Source organism: Mustelus asterias, chromosome 19 (assembly GCF_964213995.1).
Source record: "Mustelus asterias chromosome 19, sMusAst1.hap1.1, whole genome shotgun sequence".
Lineage (NCBI taxonomy): Eukaryota > Metazoa > Chordata > Chondrichthyes > Carcharhiniformes > Triakidae > Mustelus > Mustelus asterias.
This window is the reverse complement of record NC_135819.1, coordinates 79841155-79868651: the sequence shown is the minus strand read 5'-3', so window position 1 is coordinate 79868651 and position 27497 is coordinate 79841155. Positions and strand designations below refer to the sequence as shown.

Genomic DNA, 27497 nt, shown 5'->3' with positions numbered 1-27497 from the left:
TCAATTTCTGCTTATATTTTTATCTCTCACTGCAAAACACCAAAACACAAGAACACAAAAGACAACCAAAGCGATTATTGAAGAGTCACGATTGAAACTTCACCATTGTACAAATTGCGCAATGCAAAGTTCAAACATAATCACAAAATGGTCACGAACTGTGGTGCACTGTCAACAGCAGATTCACTCTGCATAGAAGAATGTTGTCAGGTCTTGTAAATTGCAGCCAAGAGGGGATATTGGATCGACTAGGGTTGCTTTAACCCGGTGTTGTGAGACTCCTTACTGTGTTTTCCTTAGACCAGAGAAGACTGAGGGGTGATCTAATTGATATGTACAAAATTATGAGGGGCTTAGACAGAAAAGATTGGTTTCCTCTCGCTGAGGGATCAATTACCAAGAGGCATGGATTTAAGGTGATTGGTGGAAGGAATTTTCACCCAGAGGGTGGTGGGCATTTGGAACTCACTGCCTGAGCTAGTGGTTGAGGCTGAAATGCTGAAGTAATTTAAAAGGTGCTGGGTCTGCATCTGAAGTGATGCAATCTGCAAGGCTATGGACCAGATGCTGGAAAGTGATCAGCTGGCTTCCTTTGTCTCTTTCTTGGCTGCCATGAAGGTCAGAATGGCTTCTTTCTGCATCGTAACTTTTCTATAGTTCTAAAACTGTCCATTCTATTTATTGCAGACAAAATCAAGTAGGATGTCTTAGCCTGTTGTCAGCAATTTTTCCAGCAACAGAATTCTATGGTGTGGCATGATTTGTGATGCTGTATTTCTGTCAGCCATTCTCAAGCCACTGCCAACTTCCTCCATTCAACAAAGTACTCTACGTATTTGATGTTGATCATGGTATTGAAATGAAACTAAGTGGTGCATTTTGCTAATTTGAGGTAGCAATCGGATTCTGAGAAAAGCAGGACATGATAAACATTTTTTTTTCAGTGAATTCTTCAATGGATATTGTTTGCACAAGAGTTTACTGTGATGTAAAATTTACACAAGATGATTTAAAATCAAGTCATTTTTACAACTCATACAAAACGTGCAGCAATAGAAGTTTGAATAGCATAATCAAACACACAAACAAATGAAATCACTTACGTATAGACTGTCTGGCTGTCTGTATCCTGGCACTGCAACTGCTTTGCTGCTTTTAGTTCGCCATCATCAACATCCTCCTGCAGAATGAGAGAGCATCAATGCCTGCAAATTGCATTGTTTGCTGCTGTGGTGTAATTGCTCAATGTTAAAAACGCCTTTAACTGCTTAAAAATACAGTACGCTCCAAAATCAACAAATCTCAACAAGTTAACACCTAAACTTTTCAGAAAAATTCTAGCCATTTAATATTGTACAAACTTTACCATCCTTTTTGCTTTTATCATTACTTTTAGATCCTTCATATATGTTCATGTACATGGGTGGCACAGTGGTTAGCACTGCTGTCTCACAGCGCCAGGGACCCGGGTTCGATTCCTGTCTGTGTGGAGTCTGTACTTTCTCCCCATATCTGCGTGGGTTTCCTCCAGCTGCTCCGGTTACCTCCCACAGTCCGAAAGATGTGCTGGTTAGGTGCATTGACCATGCCAAGTTCTCCCCCAGTGTACCCGAACAGGCGCCAGAGTGTGGCATCTTGGGGCTTTTCACAGTAACTTCATTGCAGTGTTAATGTAAGCCTACTTGTGACGCTAATAAATAAACTTTAAAATTTGTACTTCCCATCCAAGATTCCAATCAGCGTGTTCCTAAGCCTCTGTCACTACTGCTCTTGAACTGATCAGAACTTGAGTGAATACCACAGATGGATCTGCTTTCTTCTGTCCCCACCACTGACCTCCTTCCTCCCTCCATAACCCTCCAATCCGACCCAGAACCTTTTATGCTTGCTGCCTTTTGGAAGCCACGTTCTCAAGAGCAGTAGTCACAGCAATTGGACCCGGGAATGTAATTTTATGATGCAGTTGAGTTCCTTCATTTTATAAACGTGGTGTGTTGGCATTTTGCAACTTTCACACATTTGGTCCATAGCGCAAGCTTGGTTTGGCTCTTAAATGGAGCAGGATCTAGACAAACTATTAATTTATACTACATTCTTTGTCCTGATTTTAGTGTAACAATGTATAATCGTACACTAACAATAACAAAGTTCGGGCACTAATATGAACTGCAATTCCATTGTTTCAAGATTTACTTTTCCTACATACCACCATTCGAATTTCAACAAATGAATCATCAGATGCTGTGGCACCCAACTTCAGCAGAAGCTCTGAATTCATGGCAACCAAATCAGCTTTTTCTGTCTGCAGCCTGCTGACAAGTGCTTTGAGTTGCTGAACATCTTGTTCCACCAGATTAGAGCACGCATCTTTGGGTACTCCCTGTCAGAAAATAAAAATGATGTTTAAAAAAACTATCCAACAGATTACTTACCAACACAAGAAAGCATGGAATGCGAGGAAAACTTGTGCACATAAAGCTCATTCCATTCCAACGGATCAAGTATAGTTTGTGGTGTCATCGGGCGGGATGTTATGGCCTCGCTCAGGCAAGATCGTAAAATTCCGCCCGAGGCCAATGAAGATTTCTGTTCTGGGAACTTTGCTCGCCTCAGAATCAGTGGTAGAGCTTTGGTCATAGATTCTTTCCATCTAAATGAGGTAAATTACTTTTTAAAATTCAGTGAAGTTTCCATTTTCATAGTTAATTGCGGCACGGTGGCACAGTGGTTAGCACTGCTGCCTCAGCGACAGGCACCTGGGTTTGATTCCCAGCTTGGGCCAGTGCGTGGAGTCTGCACGTTCTCCTCATGTCTGCGTGGGTTTCCTCCAGGTGTTCCGGTTTCCTTCCACAGTCTGAAAGACGTGCTTGTTAGATGCATTAGCAATGCTAAATTCTCCCTCAGTGTACCTGAACAGGTGCCGGAGTGTGGTAAGTAGGGGATTTTCACAGTAATTTTATTGCAGTGTTAATGTAAGTCTACTTGTGACACTTAAGTAAACTTAATTGAGCAAGTACTTCAAACTCAATTGCGCAAGTACTTTGAAGTACTTCAAATCTAAAATTATAATTTATTCAAATCTTTACCTATGTTTTACCTGGTGCCATGAGACTTCGTAGGGTCCAAAGTTGATTTTGAGGATTCCCAGGGCAACTCCTTCCTGACTGTATACCTTTGTGCCAGTGAGACAGGACATACCCAGGAATGGTGATGATGGTGCCTGGGACTTCTTTTTTATTATTCATGGGACATAGGCATTGCTAGCTGGCCAGTATTTATTGCCCATCCCTAGATGCCCTTGAACTGAGTGGCCATTTCAGAGCGCAGTTGAATCAACCACATTGCTGTGGCTCTGGAGTCACATGTAGGTCAGACCCAGGTAAGGAGGGCAGATTTTCTTCCCTAAAGGACATTATTGAACATTATCTGTCAGGTATGATTCCATGAGCATGACTTTGTCGGGCTGTTGCTTGACTAGTCTGTGAGACAGCTCTCCCAATTTTGGCACAAACTCCCAGATGTTAGTAAGGAGGAGTTTGCAGGGTTGACAGGGCTGGATTTGCCATTGTCCTTTCCGGTGTCTAGGACAATGCTGGGTGGTCTATCTGGTTTCATTCCTTTGTGTTATCTTTGTGGCTTGCTAGGTCATTTCAGAGGGCATTTAAGAGTCAGCCACGTTGCTGTGTGTCTGGATTCACATGTAGACCAGGCCAGGTAAGGACAGCTGGCTTCCTTCCCTAAAGGGCTCTTTGATTGTTTTTTTTAAAACGACAATCGGTAATGGTTTCATGGTCGTAATTAAACTTTTAATTCCAGATGTTTCATTGAGTTTAAATGCCACCATCTGCTATGGTGGGATTTGAACCCGGATCCCCAGAGGATTATCCTGGGTCTCTGGATTACAAGTCCAGTGACAATAATGCTGCACTACCGCCTCCATATCTACATTGAAACTGAACTGCATGTACAGATAATTCTGAAAATCTTCAATCCTTATTTTACATACCTGTAAACTATTGCTATTTAATTCTCGGATTTTGATCTTCAAGCTGTCATTCTCTGCAACAAGGTCTGTTAGTCGGGCTTTGGCCTCCTCAAACTTTTTTTGAATACACTCCCGTTCTTCCCTCTGCTTCTCCCGCCAAGTTGCAAGCTCTTCATAACGCTCCTTCATTGCATGATTTGTTTGCTTGATTGCTTCTGTAAGACACAATCACCAATACTTGGTTTACAAAAAAATTAAATAATTTGAAACTTTCCCTGTAAAATTAAGTCTAATCTAAAAGAATATTTCTGTAATTTCGTGAAAGATCTTTTTTTAAAAAAAGCTTCACAACAGACAAATACTCTTTTTTGACAATTGACTTTTAATCGGCTTACTAAAATATATCTGTAATGCAGTAAATTACTGCGGCAACCAGAAAAATAGAATTATATTAGAGGTGGGGGAATTCACTCCAATGGTTGCCATTTCTCACTAATTTTTATATAATTAAAACAAGAACAGTACAGCACAGGAAACAGGCCCTTCGGCCCTCCAAGCCTGTGCCTCTCATTGAAACAAAACTTTTCAATTTCTTTTTGTAAAACGTCTTTTGTGATTTTATCAAACATAAAATGGTGCTGAACAGGGATCTGAAAACATTCTATTGTGTCTAGCGAGGTTCAAAAGGTTATTTAGTTACTTAGGCCCTGTGCAAAAGATAACGTGCAACTAAGGCTAGGATTCATTACGTGCTATCCAACTAAAGTTCGCTGTGCCAATCACCGCTTTGGCTCTTCTACTTCTAGTTGAGCTGTTGACGAGTTGGGGGCCAAGGACCCAAAATTCTGTTCCGACTGTCCAAAGGGTCCACAACATAACGTTAAGGAGTAAGCTGGAACTGGAATGCAGTCGCCACGTGTAGATGTAGAGTGAGTTAGCTGCTTCACTCAGGACTGGAGTTCAAATGGAGGGGTACTGAGATCAGTGACAGTAAATACCTATTTTCTTAAAAGCACTGCCAACAGACTCTTAACATGCAGCAATTTAATATCATAAATAGCTTAATTTAGATGGGTTCCTGTTATTATCAATCTATTTGAGATGGGGCCACTGCTGTGCAACTATTTCAGGCACTAAAGAGCTTTGAGACAGTAAATCTTCAAATGGACATAAAAATTAGACCACAATTGTGCTTTTAAAAATACACATTCTGAACTACCAAATCAAATCAGAGCAAGCACTCATGGTTAAAAGAGCTCCAGTCTAAGCTTTTTGTTTGTTAAATAATTATTCCTGAAATTATTTCAAGTTTTAAGTTTATTTATCAGTGTCACAAGTAGACTTACATTAACACTGCAATGAAGTTACTGTGAAATTCCCCTAGTTTCCACACTCCGGCACCTGTTCGGGTACACTGAGGGAAAATTTAGCATGGCCAATGCACCTAACCAGCATGCCTTTCAGACTGTAGGAGGAAACCGGAGCACCTGGAGGAAACCCATACAGACATGGCGAGGACGTTCAGACTCTGCATAGACAGTGACCCAAGCTGGGAATCAAACCCAGGTCCCTGGCGCTGTGAGGTAGCAGTGCCACCATGCAGCCCTATTTTAAAAAGTTTTGTCGCTGAAATTGCAACAAGAATACAAAGGCACAAAGCCAGCAAGTATTAGTACTCTGGTTTGCTTTTGTCAAAGTAGAAAGTACTAGATATTATGCATGGAACGACCCTTGCAAAAATACTTTCCATGGTCATACAAATATCTTTATAAAAACGATAGCAGCTCATTCCCTCAGCACAATTTGAGTATTTTTTTAGGTCCTAGAATTTAACGGACTTTTTGCAAAATGATAAATTCAAAACAAAATTGCTCATGTGCTTAATCAATCAGAAAACGCTCCACAATACCAATCTTTACCAAGTGAGAGTCAATATCTCTTCTCGATGCAACCAGTAATAACGTTGTGGGAAATGCAATCTTTTATGTTGGTTTATATTCCCAACATATTTTCAAAAGCTGATTGGAGAGGTACAATTTATTGACAAAGACAAACTTCAACCTGCAGTCCCAATTAAACATGAACATTTTCCAACAATAGAAATGCTCATGAGGGGTGGGGTTGATATAAATTATGTACCAGTGTCATCTATTTATTATCCAACAACCTCTCAACTTGCACATCTGATATAAAACATCAAGCTCTTACTTTCATAGAAAGAATCATAGAAACCCTACAGTGCAGAAAGAGGCCATTCGGCCCATCGAGTCTGTACCGACCACAATCCCACCCAGGCCCTACCCCCATATTCCTACATATTTACCCACTAATCCCTCTAACCTACGCATCTCAGGACACTAAGGGACAATCTTAGCATGGACAATCATCCTAACCCGCACATCTTTGGACTGTGGGAGGAAACTGGAGCACCTGGAGAAAACCCACGCAGACACGAGGAGAATGTGCAAACTCCACACAGACAGTGACCCAAGCCGGGAATCGAACCTAGGTCCCTGGAGCTGTGAAGCAGCAGTGCTAACCACTGTGCTACCGTGATGTTAGTAATAAGACCATAAGACATAGGAGTAGAATTAGGCCACTCAGCCCATCGAGTCTGCTTCATCATTCAATCATGGCTGATATTTTTCTCATCCCCATTCTCCTGCCCTTCCCCCATAACCTCTGATCCCCTTATTAATCAAGAACCTATCTATCTCTGTCTTAAAGACACTCAATGACCAATAATGGATAGTGGTTTATATCTTGAATACAATTACTAAGTCGGACCTGCGAGTCATTGTGCCTTTTGAAATATTCAACCTGGCCACTGCTATTTTACTGCCCGGTTCCCTGCAGGACTGGAGCCTCTAAAAGTCTGAAGGATGCAGACGATCTTGATTTAGACAAGCACCTTAAGATTAAAGAATTATCAGGCCACGGTTTTAAATTAATTTGAGAGAATAGCACAAGTTTCCTGCCATTTCATGAGGTATATAACACAATCTGTGGCAAGTAAGTTGACACTGTTGAATGAATCCTTCATGAACAAACTAGATACGCATCTGGTTGGTAATGCGCTTCAAGGTTACAGAGAAAGAAATTGAGCACAGAAAATCAAACACAAATGGCCTGTTGTGTGGAGGTCAGTAGACTGGGGCTAACCAGCAGAGATGTGGAAAGCAGATTTAAGAGTTCTGCTAATCTTTTTATGCAGAATCACGTACAGGAGCTTAAAATAATAAAATCCACAATATTGTAAATTCCAATTTGTCTATAAAAAAGGCTAGCTAGTTGAGAAATGCCCATTTACATAGGGTTTATAATCTTGTTATTTTCTCCCTACTCTTACCACCTGTGGCTGAATCCAGTTGAATATCAATTTTTTTTAAAATAAAAAAATGTTTTTTCCCATCCTTCCTTTCAAAATCCCCAGTTATTTATCATTATCAGCTGACAGGGCCCTTGGTTAACTACAGCTGACGTTTTGGCTTCCTGGAAGAATGCCAACAGTGCAGGGCACATTTGATATCTCTTTAGGCTCTCTGTGCAGAAGTTTATTCAAATATTTTGTAAATGTAATTTTTAACAAATTTATACCCAGAATGGCAAACTATTAAAACAGAGCTGCCACTTTGAGAAAAAAAATGCATAAAAGCCCCTAACCATGTCTCAAAAAAGCAAAAGATCATTCAGTGTTCATACCGTTCATTTAGACACTGATCTGTACCTTAACTCCATTTATCAGCCATGTTTCCATATCCCTTAATAGTCTCTCCCAACAAAACTCCAGCAATCGCAATTTTGAAATTTTCAATTGACCCCCCCGCCTCAACAGTTTATGGGGGAAAAGAGTTCCAGATTTCCACTGTTTTTTGTGTGAATAAGTCCTTCCTGATATTAAACATAAACGGCCAAACTCGCATTTTATTAATATGCCCTCTTGGTTTCAGACTCTGTATTCATCAAAATCTTCAATCATCTGGAACAATACAATGAGATTCAACTGAACACACTGCATGTAACACAGAAACTAGCCATTCAGCCCAATTAGGCTGTGCTGGCAATTATTTCTCATTAGAGTCTCCCCCCATTCCATCACACTCATCTGAGCCTTTCAACATGTTTTTCTGCTCCCTTTTCTCTCATCCACTAGTCTCTCAAATGCATGCAAGCTATCACTGGTGGTCATAAATTCTATATTCTAATCACTTGAATAACGATATTTCTCCTCATTTCCCTACTGGGTTAGTACTAAGTATCTTGCATTTATGGCCCATAGTTTTGGATTCTCCCCAAGTGAAAACATTCTCTCCATCTATGCAATCCTACACCTCAGAAATAATTCCCAGTGCTTGTAGCATTTTAAATTGTTTATCCGAAATTCGCTTTTGATGATTTGCTCTGCCATATTCAGAGATCCCTTTGCTCTTCTAACACATTCCTCCTCTTTTTTTAAGCTGTTTCTGTTCTTCCTATCAAAGTGCATTACCTCAGATTTATATATGTTAAAACTCATTTGCTACTGAATTGTTTAGTCTGCAAGTTTCCCAATATCTTATCTATTGTGTTCTACTCCACTAATAGCCATACCACTGCAGTTTGGTATCAGTATTACTAATTCCAAAGTCCAGACCAGTAATTCAAATTATTAACAACAGTTGCCCCAAATGTTCCGCTTTTCAATTGTTACATGAAAAGAAATCCAAAACTTCATTCTTCTGCCATTTAAAAAAAATTGACCTTCTGCTGAACCAATAAAAGTTGGCTGCTACAAATCACAACCACAGGATTGGCCCTTTGTTCTCGAAGCAACCACAGGAGTTAAAAGAACAAAAAAAATCCTCTCTCAGCCCGTGGAATCTTACACCTCATTATGCAGACCCTATGTAATCAATGAAAGCGGAGAAAGTGTAGAAAAACTGGCTTCCCAACCTAAACTACCACAAGAGAGATCAAAACTCATTATTCCGAAAGAGATGCTAATAGCTACCTCGTCTATCTCCCAAGGACAAGCAATGGAATGCAGGCCAGAAGTACAGAAACTGATTGTTAATTTGCAATTAACCATTAATGGGCCATGTCACATGACCCAAGGCCTTTTGGACAGTTTTAACACAACATCATGGCAGTCTGCTGTCAAACATCCAACCAATGAACCACCAAGAAGCAGAACTCCAGCCTGTACAACAGCCTCCTCCTCAAGGCCTCCCTTTGCTGGAAGATTTCTTTCCAGTGCCTGTAAAATTGACGCAGTTTTTATGTACCAACTTCATCTTGCAGTATTAGCACCAACTGTAAAGTGAACTCTACAACTCTGGTCTTCAGCCAGCTGAGCACGAATTCCTACCTGAAATAACTTCTCATTGGCTTTTGACTCTGGATATTGCGTCAAATATTCATTTAAGGCCCTTGAATTGTTAATATAATTGTAAAATTATTATTTTTTCTATTTCCCTCCTCTGACTGTGCATGTGTCTGTTGTGGAGTGGGAACTGGCAAATATTTCTCCTCCTGGGTTTTGAATGTGCAATAAATTAACCTGGAGTTAATCATAAGGCAGGTTTGCTGCGTGTTATTAGTAAATTAGATGACACAAACTGAGGGTTTGAGAAAACATGTCATGTCGTAGCATAGTTATAAAATAATTCAAAACACCTTTTTCTTAAGGACAGTTGGTGAGAGAAATGTCAGTTTCCCTGACTTTCTCCTGTCCATAACAAGATGATGTGGAGATGCTGGCATTGGACTGGGGTAAGCACAGTAAGACTCACAACACCAGGTTAAAGTCCAGTAGGTTTATTTGGTAGCACAGGCTTTTGGAGTCTTGCTCCTTCTTCAGGTGAGTGAAGAGTTGTATTCACAAACAGGGCATACATAGGCACAAACTCAATTTACAAGATACTTGGAATTTGAGTCTTTACAGGTACAGACAATGTGAGTGGAGAGAGGGTTAAGCACAGGTTAGAGGTGTGAATTGTCTCCAGACAGAACAGTTAGCGAGATTTTGCAAGCCCAGGCAAGTCATGGGGGTTACAGATAGTGTGACATGAACCCAAGATCCTGGTTGAGGCCGTCCTCATGTGTGCGGAACTTGGCCATCAGTTTTTGCTCGGCAAATCTGCATTGTTGTGTGTCGTGAAAGCCGCCTTGGAGAACACTTACCCGAAGATCAGAGACTGAATGTCCGTGACTGCTGAAGTGTTCCCCAACAGAAAGAGAACACTCCTGCCTGATGATTGTGGAGCGGTGTTCATTCATCCATTGTCGTAGCGTCTGCATGTTCTCACCAATGTACCACGCCTCGGGACATCCTTTCCTGCAACGTATCACGTAGACAACGTTGGCCGAGTCGCAAGAGTATGTACCATGTACCTGGCGGATGGTGTTCTCACATGAGATGACGGCATCCGTGTCGATGATCCAGCATGTCTTGCAGAGGTTGCCATGGCAGCGTTGTGTGGTGGCCTGGTCACTGTTCTCCTGAAGGCTGGGTAGTTTGCTGCGGACAATGGTTTGTTTGAGGTTGTGTGGTTATTTGAAGGCAAGAAGTAGGGGTGTGGGGATAGCCTTGGCAAGATGTTCATCTTCATCGATGACATGTTGAAGGCTCCGGAGAAGATGTCGTAGCTTTTCTGCTCCGGGGAAGTACTGGACGACAAAGGGTACTCTGTCCGCCGTGTCCCTAGTTTGTCTTCTGAGGAGGTCGGTGCGGTTTTTCGCTGTGGCACGTCGGAATTGTCGATCGATGAGTCGAGCGCCATATCCTGTTCTTATGAGGGCGTCTTTCAGCATCTGTAGGTGTCTGTTGCGATTCTCCTCATCTGAGCAGATCCTGTGTATACGGAGGGCTTGCCCATTGGGGATGGCTTCTTTAACGTGTTTAGGGTGGAAGCTGGAGAAGTGGAGCATCGTGAGGTTATCTGTGGGCTTGCGGTACAGTGAAGTGCTGAGGTGACCATTCTTGATGGAGATGCGTGTATCCAAGAATGCAACCAATTCTGGAGAGTAGTCCATGGTGAGTCTGATGGTGGGATGGAACTTGTTGATGTCATCATATAGATCATATAGTTGTTTCAGTGATTGTTCGCCATGAGTCCAAAGGAAGAAAATGTCATCGATGTATTTAGTGTATAGCGTTGGTTGAAGGTCCTGTGTGGTGAAGAGGTCTTGTTTGAACCTGTGCATGAAGATGTTGGCATATCGAGGTGCGAATTTGGTCCCCATGGCTGTTCCGTGTGTCTGGATGAAGAACTGGTTGTTGAAGGTGAAGACGTTGTGGTCCAGGATGAAGCGGATGAGTTGTAGAATTGCATCTGGAGATTGGTAGTTGCAGCATAAGATGCCCAACACTTTTTTTTAAAACATAGAAAATAGGAGCAGGCCATTCGACCCTGCTCCACAATTCAATATGATCATGGCTGATCCTCCATCTCAACACCATTCCCCCATATGCCTTGACACATTTAAAGACTGGAAATCTATTTCCTCGGTAAATATATTCAGTGACTTGGATTCCACAGCCTTCTGTGGTAGAGAATTCGACAGGTTCACCACGATGAGTGAAGAAGTTTCTCCTCATCTTAGTCATAAATGGCCTACCATGTAATCTGAGACCGTACACTGTTGTCCTAGACTCCCTAGCCAGAGGAAACAAAATCCCTGCATCCAGTCTGTCCAACCCTTCTGGTGTAGATTCAAGTATCCTACCTATCACAGATATTAAGCTGACTGGTTTGCAATTCCCAGGTTTCGTTCTAGCCCCATTTTGTATATTGGGACAATATTGCCAGTCCTGTGGAACCACCCCATCTTCTAACATTTTAATCCTCTCTGCTAATTCTTTCCAAGTTTCCTTTACTCTGCGTTGGTGCATATCATGAAGACAAGGTTTTGTCCTGCTTTAGATCTCTACTATTTTGCCAACTAGTTTCTCTCTATTTTAACTATATTAATATTCTTTACAAATTCATCCTCTATTGAAGTGAATATTTTTGTTTCTTCTGTACAAAATGATGCAACTCAGAACATAATGTCTAAAGTTAATTCCACAATTCGGCAGCATTTGCTGAACAATCCCAAGTGTGCTAAGAATTATACTAGAAACCAACTTAAGATTCAGACAGGTTCGCAATGCAGTTCATTTACACTTGCTAGAAGCCAAATATATACCTATGCAGGGACCTGTCCTCTGCAAGCAAAGGAACATGTCCAGGTGCAATTTCCAGGTATTTCATCTGTTTTATATAAACAAAAGCATAGGGAACAATAGCTCCCCGCGTATTCGATGGCAACATCTCAACCAATCAGCACCCCTATTTTCATGCAGTAAACATTTGACATTCTTGCATCTGTCCTGATGAGTGCAAGACAAAAAACTTTGACAGCATGTCAGTTTGCTCACCAATATTTTTATATCCCTTGATAATTTGGTTTTGTATTTTCTCTTTGTTTGCCTGATGATTTCCCATGCAAGTTCATCATGTTGCTTAGATAAACCTTTAACCCAGTCTATACATAATGTAAACATTTCAACTCCAGTATAATTCTGATGAAAAGGTATCATATGCCCTCCAAAGGCCAATGTATCCTTGTTGAGGCACAGTGTCTGAAACTAAATGCAATATTCCAGATGCTGGATAGAACTGCAACACAATTTCTACAAATACAATTTGTATTTCAGAACTCGTAAGATCAAGGTTAAGATTGTTATTTTTTAAATAGGTTTTGTCTACAGTTTTAAGTGATTTCTGTACATGGCCTCTAAATCTATCTGCTCATCTGCTGTCTGGGGATTCAGACTGAGATTTCTTAGTTCCAAAGTGGATAATACCTTCAGTTGAACTCCATCTGCCAGCTTGCCCAATTGTTTTACCCATCAATCCCCCTTTGCAACTTCCATTTACACTACTTACCGTACACCACTTCGCTTAGCATCATTGCCAAACCTGGATATATGGCCCTGCACTCCTCCATCAAGTCATTTATAAATCTGGTGAAATGTTGAGACTCCTGAGGGATACCACAAGTCACGGCTTGCCAACTACAGCATATGGCCATCATTCCTATTGTCTCCTACCTCCTAATTAATTCCCTAGCTATCAGTTTCTAAAAGCAACTAAGCTAATTCAAGACAAGAACAGGCAGAGTAACAAGGGAAAATCACTTGCCTACCTTTGAACAAGAAAAGGTGCCAAGGAAAGGAATTACCTTGGTAAAGCAGTTTAAAACTAGAAAAAAAAACTATGCAACTTAATTACATAAAACAATGTATTTTTTTAAGCTGCAGCTCCTGATCTGTTGCTATATATCATTTCCATAATGTAAAAGCTATCGACAGCTGCTAATGAATAGAAATATAATCTTAAATTTAATTTAAGATTAATTTAAGGCGGCACGGTAGCACAGTGGTTAGCACTGCTGCTTCACAGCTCCAGGGTCCTGGGTTCGATTCCTGGCTCGGGTCACTGTCTGTGTGGAGTTTGCACATTCTCCTCGTGTCTGCGTGGGTTTCCTCCGGGTGCTCCGGTTTCCTCCCACAGTCCAAAGATGTGCGGGTTAGGTTGATTGGCCAGGTTAAAAATTGCCCCTTAGAGTCCTGGGATGCGTAGGTTAGAGGGATTAGTGGGTAAATATGTGGGGGTAGGGCCTGGGTGGGATTGTGGTCGGTGCAGACTTGATGGGCCGAATGGCCTCCTTCTGCACTGTAGGGTTTCTATGATTCTATGATTCTAAATTTCATAGTTTAATTACCACCAGTATCAGAATTTAAACAACCTTGTGAATAAATGACACAGCAAATTACACATTTCCTTGGATATAAATCAGCTATTTTAGCCCATGCTCTACAAGAATAAGTGCACCTTTTAAATCATTGTTCTCCTTAATCAATTCATCCATTTGCTGTAGGGTATCTTCTGGGGTAAAAGACCCCAGCATGTGGGGACCATTGACATTCATGGCAGTACCATTCACAGCATGCAGACCCGGACTCAAATTCTGTGTAGTCGGTCCGAGGGCAGAAGTATTTAACTGGTTAGAACACATCATTGTCTTTCGTTGTTCTGAAAGAAACAAACATTTAAAAATGTAAAAAGGTTGACTGCTCAAAACAGTTGTAAACTAATTAGAAACACTTTGATACCTACATGGCAATGAATACTATACATTGTGTAGTTTTACTGCTCATTTTGCAAATAAAGACTTGTATTTATACAGCTCTTTTTACAACCACCTGATGTCTCAAAGTGCTTCATAGCCGATGAAGTGTGATGTGTAGCCACTGCTATAAATGTACGAAATGCGCCAGCCAATTTGTACACAGCAAGCTCCCACTAACAACGTGATAACCTGTTTTTTGTGATTTTGCTGAAGGTATAGATATTAGCAAGGTCACTGGGGGATAACTTCCCTGCTCTTACATAGGAATTAGGAGCAGAAGTAGGCAAATTCAGCCCTTCAAGCTTGCTCCACCATTCAATCAGATCATGTCTGATCTCTCCCTGGTCTCAAATCCACCTCCCTACCTGTTGCCCATATCCCTCTTTCCTTATTTTTTATTAGAAATATATCTACCTCCTTCTTGAAACCATTCAACGATTCAGACTCCAACCACTATGGGGCAGTGAGTTCCACAAATTCACCACCCTCTGCGAGAAGTAGCTCCTCCTCATCTCAGTTTTAAATCTATTGCCTCTCAACATATACTGTAAGCTCTTGTTCTAGACTGCCCCACAAGAGGAAACATTTGGTCTCCATTTGCTTTATCAATCCCTTTTAAAATTTTATACACCTTGATCAGTTCCCCTCTCATCCTCCTAAACTCCAGCGAGTGTAAGCCCAAACTGTTGAATCTCTCCTCATACGTCAACCCCTTCAACCCCGGAATCAATCTGGTGAACCTCCTCTGAACTGCCTCCAATGCCACCACATCCTTCCTCAAATAAGGGGACCAAAACTGGACACAATACTCCAAATATGATCTCACCAACACCTGATATAATTGCAACAACACTTCTTTACTTTTATACTTCAGTCCCTTTGCAATAAATGTCAACATCCCATTTGCCTTTTTTATTACTGCATATTATTGCTGCGCTTGCATACCATGTTTCTGTGATTCATGAGCATAGACACCCAGATCCCTCTGCCCGAAATTGTACCATGGGATCCTTTACATCTGAAGAAGGGGCTTAGGGCTCCGAAAGCTAGTGGCTTTTGCTACCAAATAAACCTGTTGGACTTTAACCTGGTGTTGTTAAACTTCTTACTCCTTTACATCCACCAGAGCAGATAGATGGGGCCTCAGTTTAACATCTCTTCCAAAAGACAGCACCTCTTAACAGTGCAGCACTCCCTCAGTATCATACTGGAGTGTCAGCCTCCGTTTTTGTGTTCTCAAGCTCCTGGATTGGATTTTGTGCAGAGGGACCTGGGTGTCCTTGTGCAAGAACCACAAGGAATTGGTTTGCAGATGCAGCAGGTAATTAAGAAGGCAAATGGAATTTTGTCCTTCATTGCTCGAGGGATGAAGTTTAATAACAGCGAGGTTATGTTGCAGCTGTGTAAGGTGCTGGTGAGGCCACACCTGGAGTACTGTGTACAGTTTTGGTTTCCTTACTTGAGAAAGGATATACTGGCACTGGAGGGGGTGCAGAGGAAATTCACTAGGTTGATTCCGGAGTTGAGAGGGTTGGCTTATGAGGAGAGACTGAGTAGACTGGGGCTATACTCATTGGAATTCAGAAGAATGAGGGGAGATCTTATAGAAACATATAAGATTATGAAGGGAATAGATAAGATAGAAGCAGGGAAGTTGTTTCCACTGACAGGTGAAACTAGAACGAGGGGGCATGGCCTCAAAATAAGGGGAAGCAGATTTAGGACCGAGTTGAGGAGGAACTTCTTCAAACAAAGGGTTATGAATCTGTGGAATTCCCTGCCCAGTGAAGCAGTTGAGGCTACCTCATTGAATGTTTTTAAGGCAAGGATAGATAAATTTTTGAACAGTAAAGGAATTAAGGGTTATGGTGAGCGGGCGGGTAAGTGGAGCTGAGTCCACAAAAAGATCAGCCATGATCTTATTGAATGGCGGAGCAGGTTCGAGGGGCCAGATGGCCGACTCCTGCTCCTAGTTCTTATGAACTCCAACTAATTCAGAGGTGAGAGATTACCAACAGAGCCATAACGCACACAATGATGCAAAGCAGTATCCAATCACATTGAAGTAAAACTACCTCCAACTAAACTGAGAGCTTTACAGCTGGCCTAGTTAAAATCAGATAACACAGCTCCTATTGATGCTCAGACTAGGGACTTGTCTATCTGATTCAAAATTATCTTTATGGACTATTTTAGCTGTATTATATTCCGTAACCTTAATTGTGCAACATATTATTTTTCAAACTACCATGAGGAGAAATTTCTTCATTCAGAGGATGTGTCTCTGGAATTCTTTACTTTCAAACCACCGTGGATCTCACTCATCGAGCATGTTTAAAATTGAGATTGTAGAATTTTTGGACACTAAGGGAATCAATGGATATGAGGATAGCTGGGAAAGTGGAGTTGATACAGATGGCACTAGTTTGGAAACATTTCCAATATGTATTTTTCCTCAACCGAATGGATTTGCACCACTGAGATTGAAAGGGTCCTCAACTGTGACCATTTATTTCATGCACTTGCTGCTCTCACTCCTTCCCTCCCACCCAGGGAATCACAATAGGACCCCTGTGTCCTCACTTTCCACACATCAGAGTCATAGAATCCTACAGTGTAGGAGGCCATTCGGTCCATTGAGTCTTCACCGACCACAATCCCACCCAAACCCTATCCCACAACCCCATACATTTATCCTAGTTAGTCCCCATGACACTAAGGAGCAATTTTGCATGGCCAATCCACCTAACCCGCACATCTTTGGACTGTGGAAGGAAACTAGAACACCCCGAGGAAACCCACCCAGACACGGGGAGAATGTGCAAACTCCACAGAGACAGTGACCCAAGCCGGGAATCAAACCCGGGTCTCTAGCGCTGTGAGGCAGCAGTGATAACCACTGTGCCACCACCTTTAACATGACGCTATGATCAAACACTCTTCCCCTTTCCTTTCAGCCTTCTGATGGGTCCATGCACTCTTTGGCATCCAAGTTTCTTCTTCTATCACCCCCTCCCCTTCTCATGATACCTTTTCATGCAAGCGCACGAGATGCAGCACCTGCTCTTCTCCCTCTCACTGCCCAAGGAAGGTCCCTAAAGTTCTTTCCAAGCGATTTAGTATACTGCACCCACTGCCCACAACATTGTCAATACATTGCCAAGACCAAATACAAACCGAGTAATCCCTTTGGTGATTGCTTTGTGGGACGCCTCCATTCAACCTGCAATTATAACCCCAAGTTTCTTGGTCATCTTTCATTTCAATCAATCCCATACTTTCCAGTCTTCAGCCTGTGACACTGTTCCAATGAAACTCGATTTAAGCTTCATATTCCAGATTTCTCAACTGAATTTAAATCCCACAAGCTGCGGTGAGGTCTGAACCCACATCCCCAGGTTCATTACCTTGCATTACCATTACTGCACTGTATCACTGAATCCCGTAAGAAGTCTCACAACACCAGGTTAAAGTCCAACGGGTTTATTTGGTAGCAAATACCATAAGCTTTGTTTTTTGGTATTGGTATTTGCTACCAAATAAACCTGTTGGACTTTAACCTGGTGTTGTGAGACTTCTTACTGTGTTCACCCCAGTCCAACACCGGCATCTCCACATCATTGAATCCCTACAGTACAGGAGGTCATTCGACCCATCGAGTCTGTACCGACCACAATTCCACCCAGGCCCTATTCCCGTGACTCTGCTAATCCCACTGACATTAGCATCAATTTTAGCATGGTCAATCAACCTAACCCACACATCTTTGGAGTGTGGGAGAAAACCGGAGTAACCGGAGGAAACCCAGGCAAGCACGGGGAGAAGGTACAAACTCCGCACAGACCCAAGGCTGGAATCGAACCCAGGTCCCTGGCACTGTGAGGCAGCAGTGCTAACCACTGTGCCACCCATTGAACTCATAACCTTCTGACTCAGAGTGACCCTGCAGCTGACAGGAACTGGATGTTTACAGGGTGTTGGGGCACCAACCAGAGCAGGCGGTGACCCAGAGGCTGGAAATCGCCCCCCCAGCCCCACACAGAACAGCAGAGGCCCTTCAGCCCATCGAGTCTGTACTGACAGTAAACAAACCGCCCCACCCACATTCAGGCTCCAGCTTCACTTTCACTTTCCTTTCCCCCTCACTGTTGCCCAATGCAGCTCTCCCACTCAGCCCAACGTCCTGTCCTCGCCCCAAAACCCCCCCGGGATCAGGCCCCAGGGCCCCGGCCCGCCATAACTGCCCCCAAAAACAGGCGGGGGCTCCCGCCCCTTCCCCTGCCCCCCCCTCGAGACGGGGTTTCCATTTGACGCCCGAACCGGTTAAAATCGCCCCGAGTGGTTATTCACCCCACGGTGCTTATGTTTTTTTATTATTATGGGGATTACAGCGCGCGTCCAGTCCAGTCCAATCCCCTCTCCCCGCGGCCGCCGCTCTTTACCTCAGTCCATCGCCACTGAAAACTCTCGGCCACCCCGGCACCAACTGCGCAGCCGCGGCCGCCTCGCCAGTCACGTGCAACGTTCAGCCTGCGTCACGGCGGACCTGCCCTCACGTGACGGAGGCGGGCCCCGAGCATCGCCATCTTGGTAAGGTCGGAGGACACTGTTGGAGAAGATGCTCTCTGCCTTTCCTGTCGGTCTGTCAGCAGAAGTGAGTTGGCCATCTTGGAGTGGTTTTCAGAGTGAAGAGGCGTGCACTTCCTGAGCAGCTTTCACAACCCGAGGACGTCCCAAAGCATTTTCCACTTCATCAGTGGCTCACCTGATGAAGGAGCAGCGCTCAGAAAGCTCATGATTCCAAATAAACCTGTTGGAGTCTAACCTGGTGTTGTGAGACTTCTTACCATTTTCCACTTGACAGCCAGTTTGCGCATAGCAAGCTCCCACATTATGACAATGACCAGAGAATCGATTTTGTTATGAGTTGTCGATTAAGGAATGAATACTGATCTGGGCAACCCCTCTACCCTTCATCAAAGTGGTGCCCCAGAATCATTTAAATCCACATAAGAGGGCAGATAGGGCCTCAGTTTAACATTTCACCCAAAAGACAGCACCTCCAACAGACTAGTATCCTCTCAGTAAAAAAGTTTTAAAAGTTTATTTATTAGTGTCACAAGTAGGCTTACATTAACATGCAATGAAGTCACTGTGAAAATCCCCTAGTCGCCACACTCCAGTGCCTGTTCGCGTACACTGAGGGAGAATTTAGCATGGCCAATCCACCTAACCAGCACATCTTTTGGACTCTGGGAGGAAACCGGAGCACCCAGAAGAAATGCACACGGGGAGAACGTGCAGACTGCACAGACAGTGACCCAAGCCAGGAATCGAACCTGGATCCCTGGTACTGTGAGGCAGCAGTGCTAACCAGTACTGGAGCAGAGCCCTGACTTTTGTTATCAAGTCCAGGCTCGGACTTGAACGCACAACTATAGTGTAACAGTCGACAAAGGTCCACCCAGACTTGAAACATTGCCTCTATTCTCTTTACTGATGCTGGCCAAATGGTCTCCTCCTGTACTGAAGGGATTCTATGATTTTACTCTATGATTCTATGCTGTTAGACTTGCGGTGATTTTCCAGCATTTCCCTTTTTTGTTGTATCAGGGTGTTTTGCATAGCGAGGGTTAATGTGGGACTGGGAAACAGTACTCCCCACAGTGTGATTTAAAGGGTCACATGACAGAAGACCTGTAGACAGTGCAGACAATGTTGGAAAATGGAGCAGACATGATTTAGAGACTTGTGTAGAAGTAAGCATGGAGTTAGCTCCTAGTCTGATCTATGCTTTGTACATAGTTACATATTACTAATAAACAATTAGTGTTCAACCATACAAGACTCTGAACATCTGTCTTAGAACTACTGATTATATCCTTACAACATAGTGGCAGCTAACGAATGAACTCAGAAGACCAGAGAAGCTGGTGACTACCCCCAGAATTTGAAAAAACTAAAGGAGTAGCATTTGACCTGACTGAAGTGCATCTGAACCAAAGAAATCTAGCACCCATGTTGACCTTTGTTTGATGCTAACTGATGCTGCAGAGGGATTTATGTATGTGGAGATATTGCTTAAATTAGAACTATAGAGATACAGTTAAGAATTATACCTTATGTTTAAGTAATCCAATGGGTAAAAGCTATGTTAATTCTTTTTGTTATATTTTAACTCTGTTGTTAAATAAAGTTAGTTTTAATAAAAGCTTCCTAGTGGGTCAATGGAATCACACCTGGAGTGAAAGACCTTATGTTCACACTAAGGCCAAAATCAAAAAACATTGAGGTCTACGTTAACTTTGGAGTTTCTGATCTGGTCCCTAACAACGATTCAGATTTTTGTTTACTGTACTCTTCTCAACTTTCAACCATTCTGTTCCTTTCAAAGCCTCTGTGTATTTTTGACCCCTCAGCAATATGTTTGTTCAGATCTTGAACAGCCTGGTTCATTGAAAGACTTTAGTTTATCATGCATTTGTGTTTCAAGTTTCTTGTGTCTTGTGATTCAAGTTTTCCAATTCAGCTTTGATGCAAACATTTTCTGATCTTATTTCTGTCTTCTTTTTCTTCTCCACCTGGAGCAGAGATTTGTCCTTGATTTTGGATTCACTGTTCGCCACATCAGTCTCCAGCGAAGTCTTAGCTTGTTTCTGTTCTGTGAATATGCTACACATAGCTTAATTATCCATTTACAGCTTGGAACGCTCTATGACCTTACCTTAAATCACAGCCAACTGTCTCAGCACTGCCACCTGCTACTGTAGTTTCGGTAATGCGTCAGCACATTCAAAAAGATATGTCTCTAAGATATCCAGCTGTTTCTCAGCCTTCTATTTCCTCTGCTCTAAACTCTTCAGCTTGTGCGTTCATTACTTGTCAAAGTCTTTTGATATCTCGTTAAAGCTGGCTGAGGATTCAACAATGCAAGTTTACCAGATAACTATCTATTCACTTTCAGCAAGGTCCCTAATTCTACGTCTGGTTTGGCCCTTCGATCTGTCCGGATTGAACTGATGGGGCTGATTTGCTAACCATGGTTGGTTCATAGCTTAGGGGAGTACAGCTTAAGTGCTGTTGCACTGCTAAAGATGATGCTTCAGTAACCATTTTTTCACTTCTTTTTCCCATGCTTGTTGGGTTTTGGCAGGCTCCTGCAGCGATCACAGACCTGAACTCGAAAGAGATTGATTTCTTGCGGTAAATCTTTGCATTCAGAGGCTTGTCCCCTTTCAAATGTTTTGGAGTATTTGGGGTGATTAAAAAGTGACTGCTGGCTTTGGCTGAGTTTTAAAAACTTTTTTTTTGTTTTCAATGGAGCTCGGCCACTGTGTGGTACGGTGCTGACTCTAAACCTGTGCTGACTGTGCTGATCAACAAAATGGACTACTCTGCCTGATTAATGGTCTGAAGATTATAAAGGCTAGTTCAGCTTTGGAGCTGAATTTTTGCCCATCCTTGCTAGGTCCTTTGACTCTGCAATTGACGGGAATTCACAATAGATCTCCACATGTTCTGGTGGAGTCTTTTCATTGCACAGTGCATTTATTTCTGTCTTTTGGCTTCCACATCTGCAATGGAGGAAACAAGGATGATAATTTTTACCATGTGAAGACAATGCACAAGAAAGGTGAGAAGGGATACGGAGGGTATCCATTTATCTCGGAAATGTGCCAGTTTGTGCAGAAGGAAGGGAAGCATGTTATGCTGATGCATTACTGAAACTGCATTGGCCCAGATTAAAACAAACACTCCAGCTAGATTTCCAGCCTTTTAACACTTCTGGACAGAGATACAGAGAGACACCTGTCTTCTAACTCCCATACAGCAGCCTCCAGAGAAAGATCTAACTTCAAACAGCAGAGCTTCAGAGGAAGAGATCTATTTTCTAGTAGGTCCTGGACTCCAATCTCCAGAGAGAGAGAGATACTTCTCTCTACAGATCCCAAGTAGCAACTGAACTTGTTTCTCTCTGTGAGCCTAGTCCCACCTAGTCGCACAATTGTCCTGTCAATCAACTTAATCAAACCCTACTCCGAAAAACCCCAGGGGAGAACACTATAATATCAAAACTGCATTGGCCCAGAATAAAACAAACACTCCAGCAATTAGATTCAGTTATGCTTCTGCAGCATCAACATGTGGGCTGCCAGCTATTAGACAAAGTGGCACCGGGTAAATAGAACTGACTTCCAAAAAAAAATCCTGCACAAGAAACCTGACACAAATACATTTCTTAAAGATACACTATCATCACATCATGTACAGACTCAGTACATATCTCCATAAAAGCATAAGGAGAAAATAATAACTCTGAATCCCATTGTTGGCAAATCGAAGAGGAACTTGGAAGAGCACAACCAGAAATACAGCCAGACACAACAGTGGGTGGACCATCTACTTAAAGAACTTGCTACCTTGAAAGACTCTTTGAAGAATTAATACGTGTCCCTGAAAAGACATGAGGAGAAAAAAGGGTGTTCAATGCTACTTCAGGAAAAGCTGTGTTGGAACTATCAGTCAATAAAAAGAAGCAGAGTAAGATGGCAAGAGCTGAACAAAAAAATAAACAGTTGAAAGAAGAGTTGATTGTCCTTCAAGATCAAATGCAAAAAGGAGTCCGTAACCCTTCAGCAGCATGAAGAAATGAGGACTGCCTTATATAGCAGAATGTTGGAACAGCAGTTTAAAGTCAAGGAGACTCTGTTATATTACGAGAAAATTTCAAAGATAACAATTGAGCTTCGCAAATAAAAGAGAAACCTGTTAAATGAGCTTCACACACTCCGCAGGTTAAATGTTGTTCCTCTGGAAAATTACAAAGACAACCAAAATGAATTTAACGTCACTGAAAGATCTGAAGAACCAATTCACAGAGAAGACGCTACAATATTCTATATTCCAGGAGAAAATCAAGAGGTGCAAGAAAGGGACTACAGAGCTGAAGAAAATAGTTGGACACTTAGAAGATAGCTTGGAAAAACATTGCGGCTAGGATTCTTCAGCATTGTACTGCCCGCCAGCAGTGAGAACGGAGAATTTAGCGCTCAGCCAAATCTCCATTCACTGCAGCGTGACTGGAGAATCCAAGCCATGGGTGAGGTCGGCGAATTATGCCATTTCCAAAGGTATGAGTGAAGGAATGGAAAGCAATCTTATTAATGCAATAGGCAAAAAAGGATGAGCACCTGTAGTCGGTGTACCTTCACACCCATACCTGCGTACAGGGGCGACAAAATATAGCAGACATGTAGCTCCAATTTGGCAGTCATAAAAAGAGTTGTCTACCACTTTTGCAGCATAGCCAACTGCAAGTAGAGGTTCTCACAAAAGAGCATGAAGAGTCTCAGAAACAATTAGCAGCAGTAAAATTACAGAATGTGACCTTGAAAAATATTGCAAAGAAATTAGGCTCTGCTCAGGGAAAACTGATCAGTGTGGAGAACCAAGAAGTTAAAACCTGATGAGAATACTGAGTGTCATTCTGTAGCAGGATAATTTAGATCCGAAATATTAACTCTGCTTCTCTCCACAGATGCTGGCAGACCTGCCAAGGTTATCCAGCATTTTCTGTTTTTATTACAGGTATTTGAGGATGCCAATTCAATGATTCGATTTGATTTAATTATGCATTTGATTCATGTCTTAGTGTACGGAGAAAAGTATTGTTTCTTGCACACTATACAGACAGAGCATACCGTACATAGAGAAGGAAATGAGAGAGTGCAGAATGCAGTGTTACAGTCATAACTAGGGTGTAGAGAAAGATCAACTTAATGCAAGGCAAGTCCATTCAAAAGTCTGACAGCAGCAGGGAAGAAGCTGTTCGTGCGTTGGTTGGCACGAGACCTCAGACTTTTGTATCTTTTTCCCAATGGAAGAAGGTGGAAGAGAGAATGTCCGTGGTGTGTGGGGTCCTTAATTATGCTGGCTGCTTTGCCGAAGCAGTGGGAAGTGTAGGCAGAGTCAATGGATGGGAGGCTGGTTTGGGTGATGGATTGGGCTACATTCATGACCTTTTGTAGATCCTTGTGGTCTTGGGCAGAGTTGAATTGAATTTAGATTCGAAATGTTAACTCTGCTTCTCTCCACAGATGCTTCCAGACCTGCCAAGTTTATCCAGCATTTTCTGTTTTTATTGTAGGTATTTAAGGATGCCAAGTCAATGATTCGATTTTTTTTGATTATGTATTTGATTCATGTCTTCGTGTACGGAGAAAAGTATTGTTTCTTGCGCGCTCTACAGACAGAGCATACCGTTCATAGAGAAGGAAACGAGAGAGTGCAGAATGTAGTGTTACAGTCATAGCTAGGGTGTAGAGAAATATCAACTTAATGCGAGGTAGGTCCATTCAAAAGTCTGATGGCAGCAGGGAAGAAGCTGTTCTTGAGTCGGTTGGTATGTGTTCTCAGACTTTTGTATCATTTTTCCAATGGAAGAAGGTGGAAGAGAGTATGTCTGGGGTGCGTGGGGCCCTTAATTATGTTGGCTGCATTTCTGAGGCAGCAGGAAGTGTAGACATTGTCAATGGGTGGGAGGCTGGTTTGAGTTTCTTGCGGTCTTGGGCAGAGCAGGAGCCATACCAAGCTGTGATACAACCAGAAAGAATGCTTTCTATGGTGCATCTGTAAAAGTTGGTGAGAGTCGTAGCTGGCATACCAAATTGCCTTAGTCTTCTGAGAAAGTAGAGGCGTTAGTGGGCTTTCTTAACTATAGTGTTGGCATGGGGGGACGAGGACAGGTGGATGGTGATCTGGACACCTAATACTTTGAAGCTCTTGACCACTTCGACTTCGTTCCCATTGATATAGACAGGGGCATGTTCTCCACTCCGCTTCCTGAAGTCAATGGCTATCTCCTTCATTTTGTTGACACTGGGGCAGAGATTATTGGACTTCAGGAAACATGGTGAAGAACATGCCCCTGTCTACATCAATGGGGACACTATAGTTAAGAAGGCGGCACAGTGGTTAGTGCTGCTGCCTCACAGCACCAGGGATCCGGGTTCGATTCCAGGCTTGGGTCACTGTCTGTGTGGAGTTTGCACATTCTCCCCGTGTCTGCGTGGGTTTCCTCCAGGTGCTCCGGTTTCCTCCCACATTCTGAAAGACGTGCTGGTTAGGTGCATTGAGCCGAACAGGCGCCGGAGTGTGGCAACTCGGAGAATTTCACAATAACTTCATTGCAGTGTTAATGTAAGCCTTACTTGAGACGAATAAATAACCTTTAACTTTATTGTTGCCGCACCACTTCACCAGATTCTCTATCTCATTCCTGTACTCCGCCTCGTCATTGTTTGAGATCCGACCCAATACGGTGGTGTCGTCAGCAAACTTGAAAATGGAGTTGGAGGGGAATTTGGCCGCACAGTCATAGGTGTATAAGGAGTATAGTAGGGGACTGAGAACACAGCCTTGTGGGGCACCGGTGTTGAGGATGATTGTGGAGGAGGTGTTGTTGCCTATCCTTACTGATTGTGGTCTGTGGGTTAGGAAGTTGAGGATCAAGTTGCAGAGGGAGGAGCCGAGGCCAGGCCACGGAGTTTGGAGATGAGTTTCATGGGAATAATGGTGTTGAAGGCTGAGCTGTAGTTGATAAATCGGAGTCTGACATAGGTGTCTTTGTTATCTAGGTGTTGAGTGAAGGGCCAGGAAGATGGTGCCTGCTGTAGACCTATTGCGGCGGTAGGTGAACTGTCGTGGATCCAGATAATCTGGGAGCTGGAAATGATTCGTGCCATGACTAACCTTTTGAAGCACTTCATAATGATGGATGTCAGAGCCACCAGACAATAGTCATTAAGGCACACTGCTTGGCTTTTTTTTGGTACCGGGATGATGGTCGTCTTCTTGAAGCAGGTAGGGACTTCAGATTGGTGTAAAGAGAGTTTGAAAATGTCTGCGAATACCCCCGCCAGCTGGTCCGCACAGGACCTGAGTGCTCATCTGGGTACCCCATCTGGGCAGGTCGCTTTCCGTGGGTTGACCAATGAGAAGGCTGCTCTGATGTCTGCAATGGTGACCTCGGATACAGGTTCTTCCGGTGTGGAGGGCATGCTCTCGCTGACCTCTTGCTCAAAACGAGCATAGAATGCATTGAGTTGATCAGGGAGGGGTGCATTGGTGCCGGCGATTTTACATGCCTTCATCTTGTAGCCTTTTATGCCTTGCAGGCCCTGCCATAGTCGGCGGGGGTCCATGTAGGGATTCTAGCTTGGTCCAGTACTGTCTTTTGGCATCTTTGATGGATCTCCTTTGATCATAACTTGAAATAGTTTCACCAGTGGTAGTTTGCAAAGCAGGAGTCTAATAGGCAGATGCTTCCTTCATCTTGCTTCCGATTTCTCAGCCATTTTTATCAGCATAATTCCTGCTGTATAAAATTCAAAATCCAGCAGTTTAGATTCAGTGTTGGCTTGTGAAGAACCATTCTGAGCCATGTGTACAACAACGGCTCAACGACAAGACCAATCATATCCACTACTCCAGATCTTACATGTGGCTTTTTGCAAGCCTACTGGAGAACATGCAAGAATATGTTTAGGTTGAAAAAGACTAAGGAGTCTTAATAAATTCAACAAGTCCAACTAATGCAGAGTCATTAGAATTTTGAACTGTGTTACAAGGACAGTTCAATGTAACGACCTCTGGCCATAACATAATTTGAATATTTGGTCTAATTCTGATCACTGAACCATGAGAGAGCTGTCCAAGGTCGAGAGGCATTGTAGAGGTTGGTCCCAGATGCCATGGGTCTGAGTTATTTGGGAAGACAAGGGAGACCTTTTATAACTAGAAAAGTTGGCATCTGAGAGCTGATCTTATAGAAGTATGTAAGACTGTAAATTGTGTGGAAAAGATTAAGCTGAAATATTCATTCAAGAGTTAAATTATGAGAGTAGGGCAAAAGGATACAAGTAAAAGGCACTTTAAAACTGATATCAGCAGGTTCTTCAGGCAATGATGTTAATACTTAGAATGAACTTAATGTTGGAATAATGGGCGGCATTGTGGCCCATTGGTTAGCACTGCTGCATCACAGCACCAGGGACACAAGTTCAGCTTTGTCTGTGTGGAGTTTGCAAACATTCTCCCCGTGTCTGCGTGGGTTTCCTCCGGACGCTCTGCTTTCCTCCCACAGTCCAAAGATGTGCAGTTTGGTGGATTGGCCATGCTAAATTGCCCTTCAGTTACTCAAAATGTGTAGGCTAGTGGGGATTGGTAGGGTAAATCTGTGGCGTTATGGGGATAGAGTCTGATTAAGGTGCTCTGTCTATGAGTCGGTGCAGTCTCGATGGGCTGAATAGCCTCCTTTTGCACTGCAGGATTGTATGATTTTATTCTAGTAGAG

General features: G+C 42.8%; 1 protein-coding gene across 1 annotated transcript in view; it reads right to left on the bottom strand.

Annotated features, from left to right (window-relative positions):
- The window catches only part of optn (optineurin), a 43650-nt gene extending 24949 nt beyond the window's left edge, over nucleotides 1-18701 (bottom strand). The window contains exons 1-5 of the mRNA XM_078235960.1: nucleotides 18586-18701; nucleotides 13846-14046; nucleotides 4007-4200; nucleotides 2207-2380; nucleotides 1104-1180 (exon numbers count right to left, since the gene is read on the bottom strand). Of these exons, the coding sequence (XP_078092086.1) occupies nucleotides 1104-1180; nucleotides 2207-2380; nucleotides 4007-4200; nucleotides 13846-14032 (632 nt within the window). The 5' untranslated portion in view covers nucleotides 14033-14046; nucleotides 18586-18701. The remainder of the gene's footprint in view (nucleotides 1-1103; nucleotides 1181-2206; nucleotides 2381-4006; nucleotides 4201-13845; nucleotides 14047-18585) is intronic.
- Between the last annotated feature and the right edge of the window lie 8796 nt (nucleotides 18702-27497).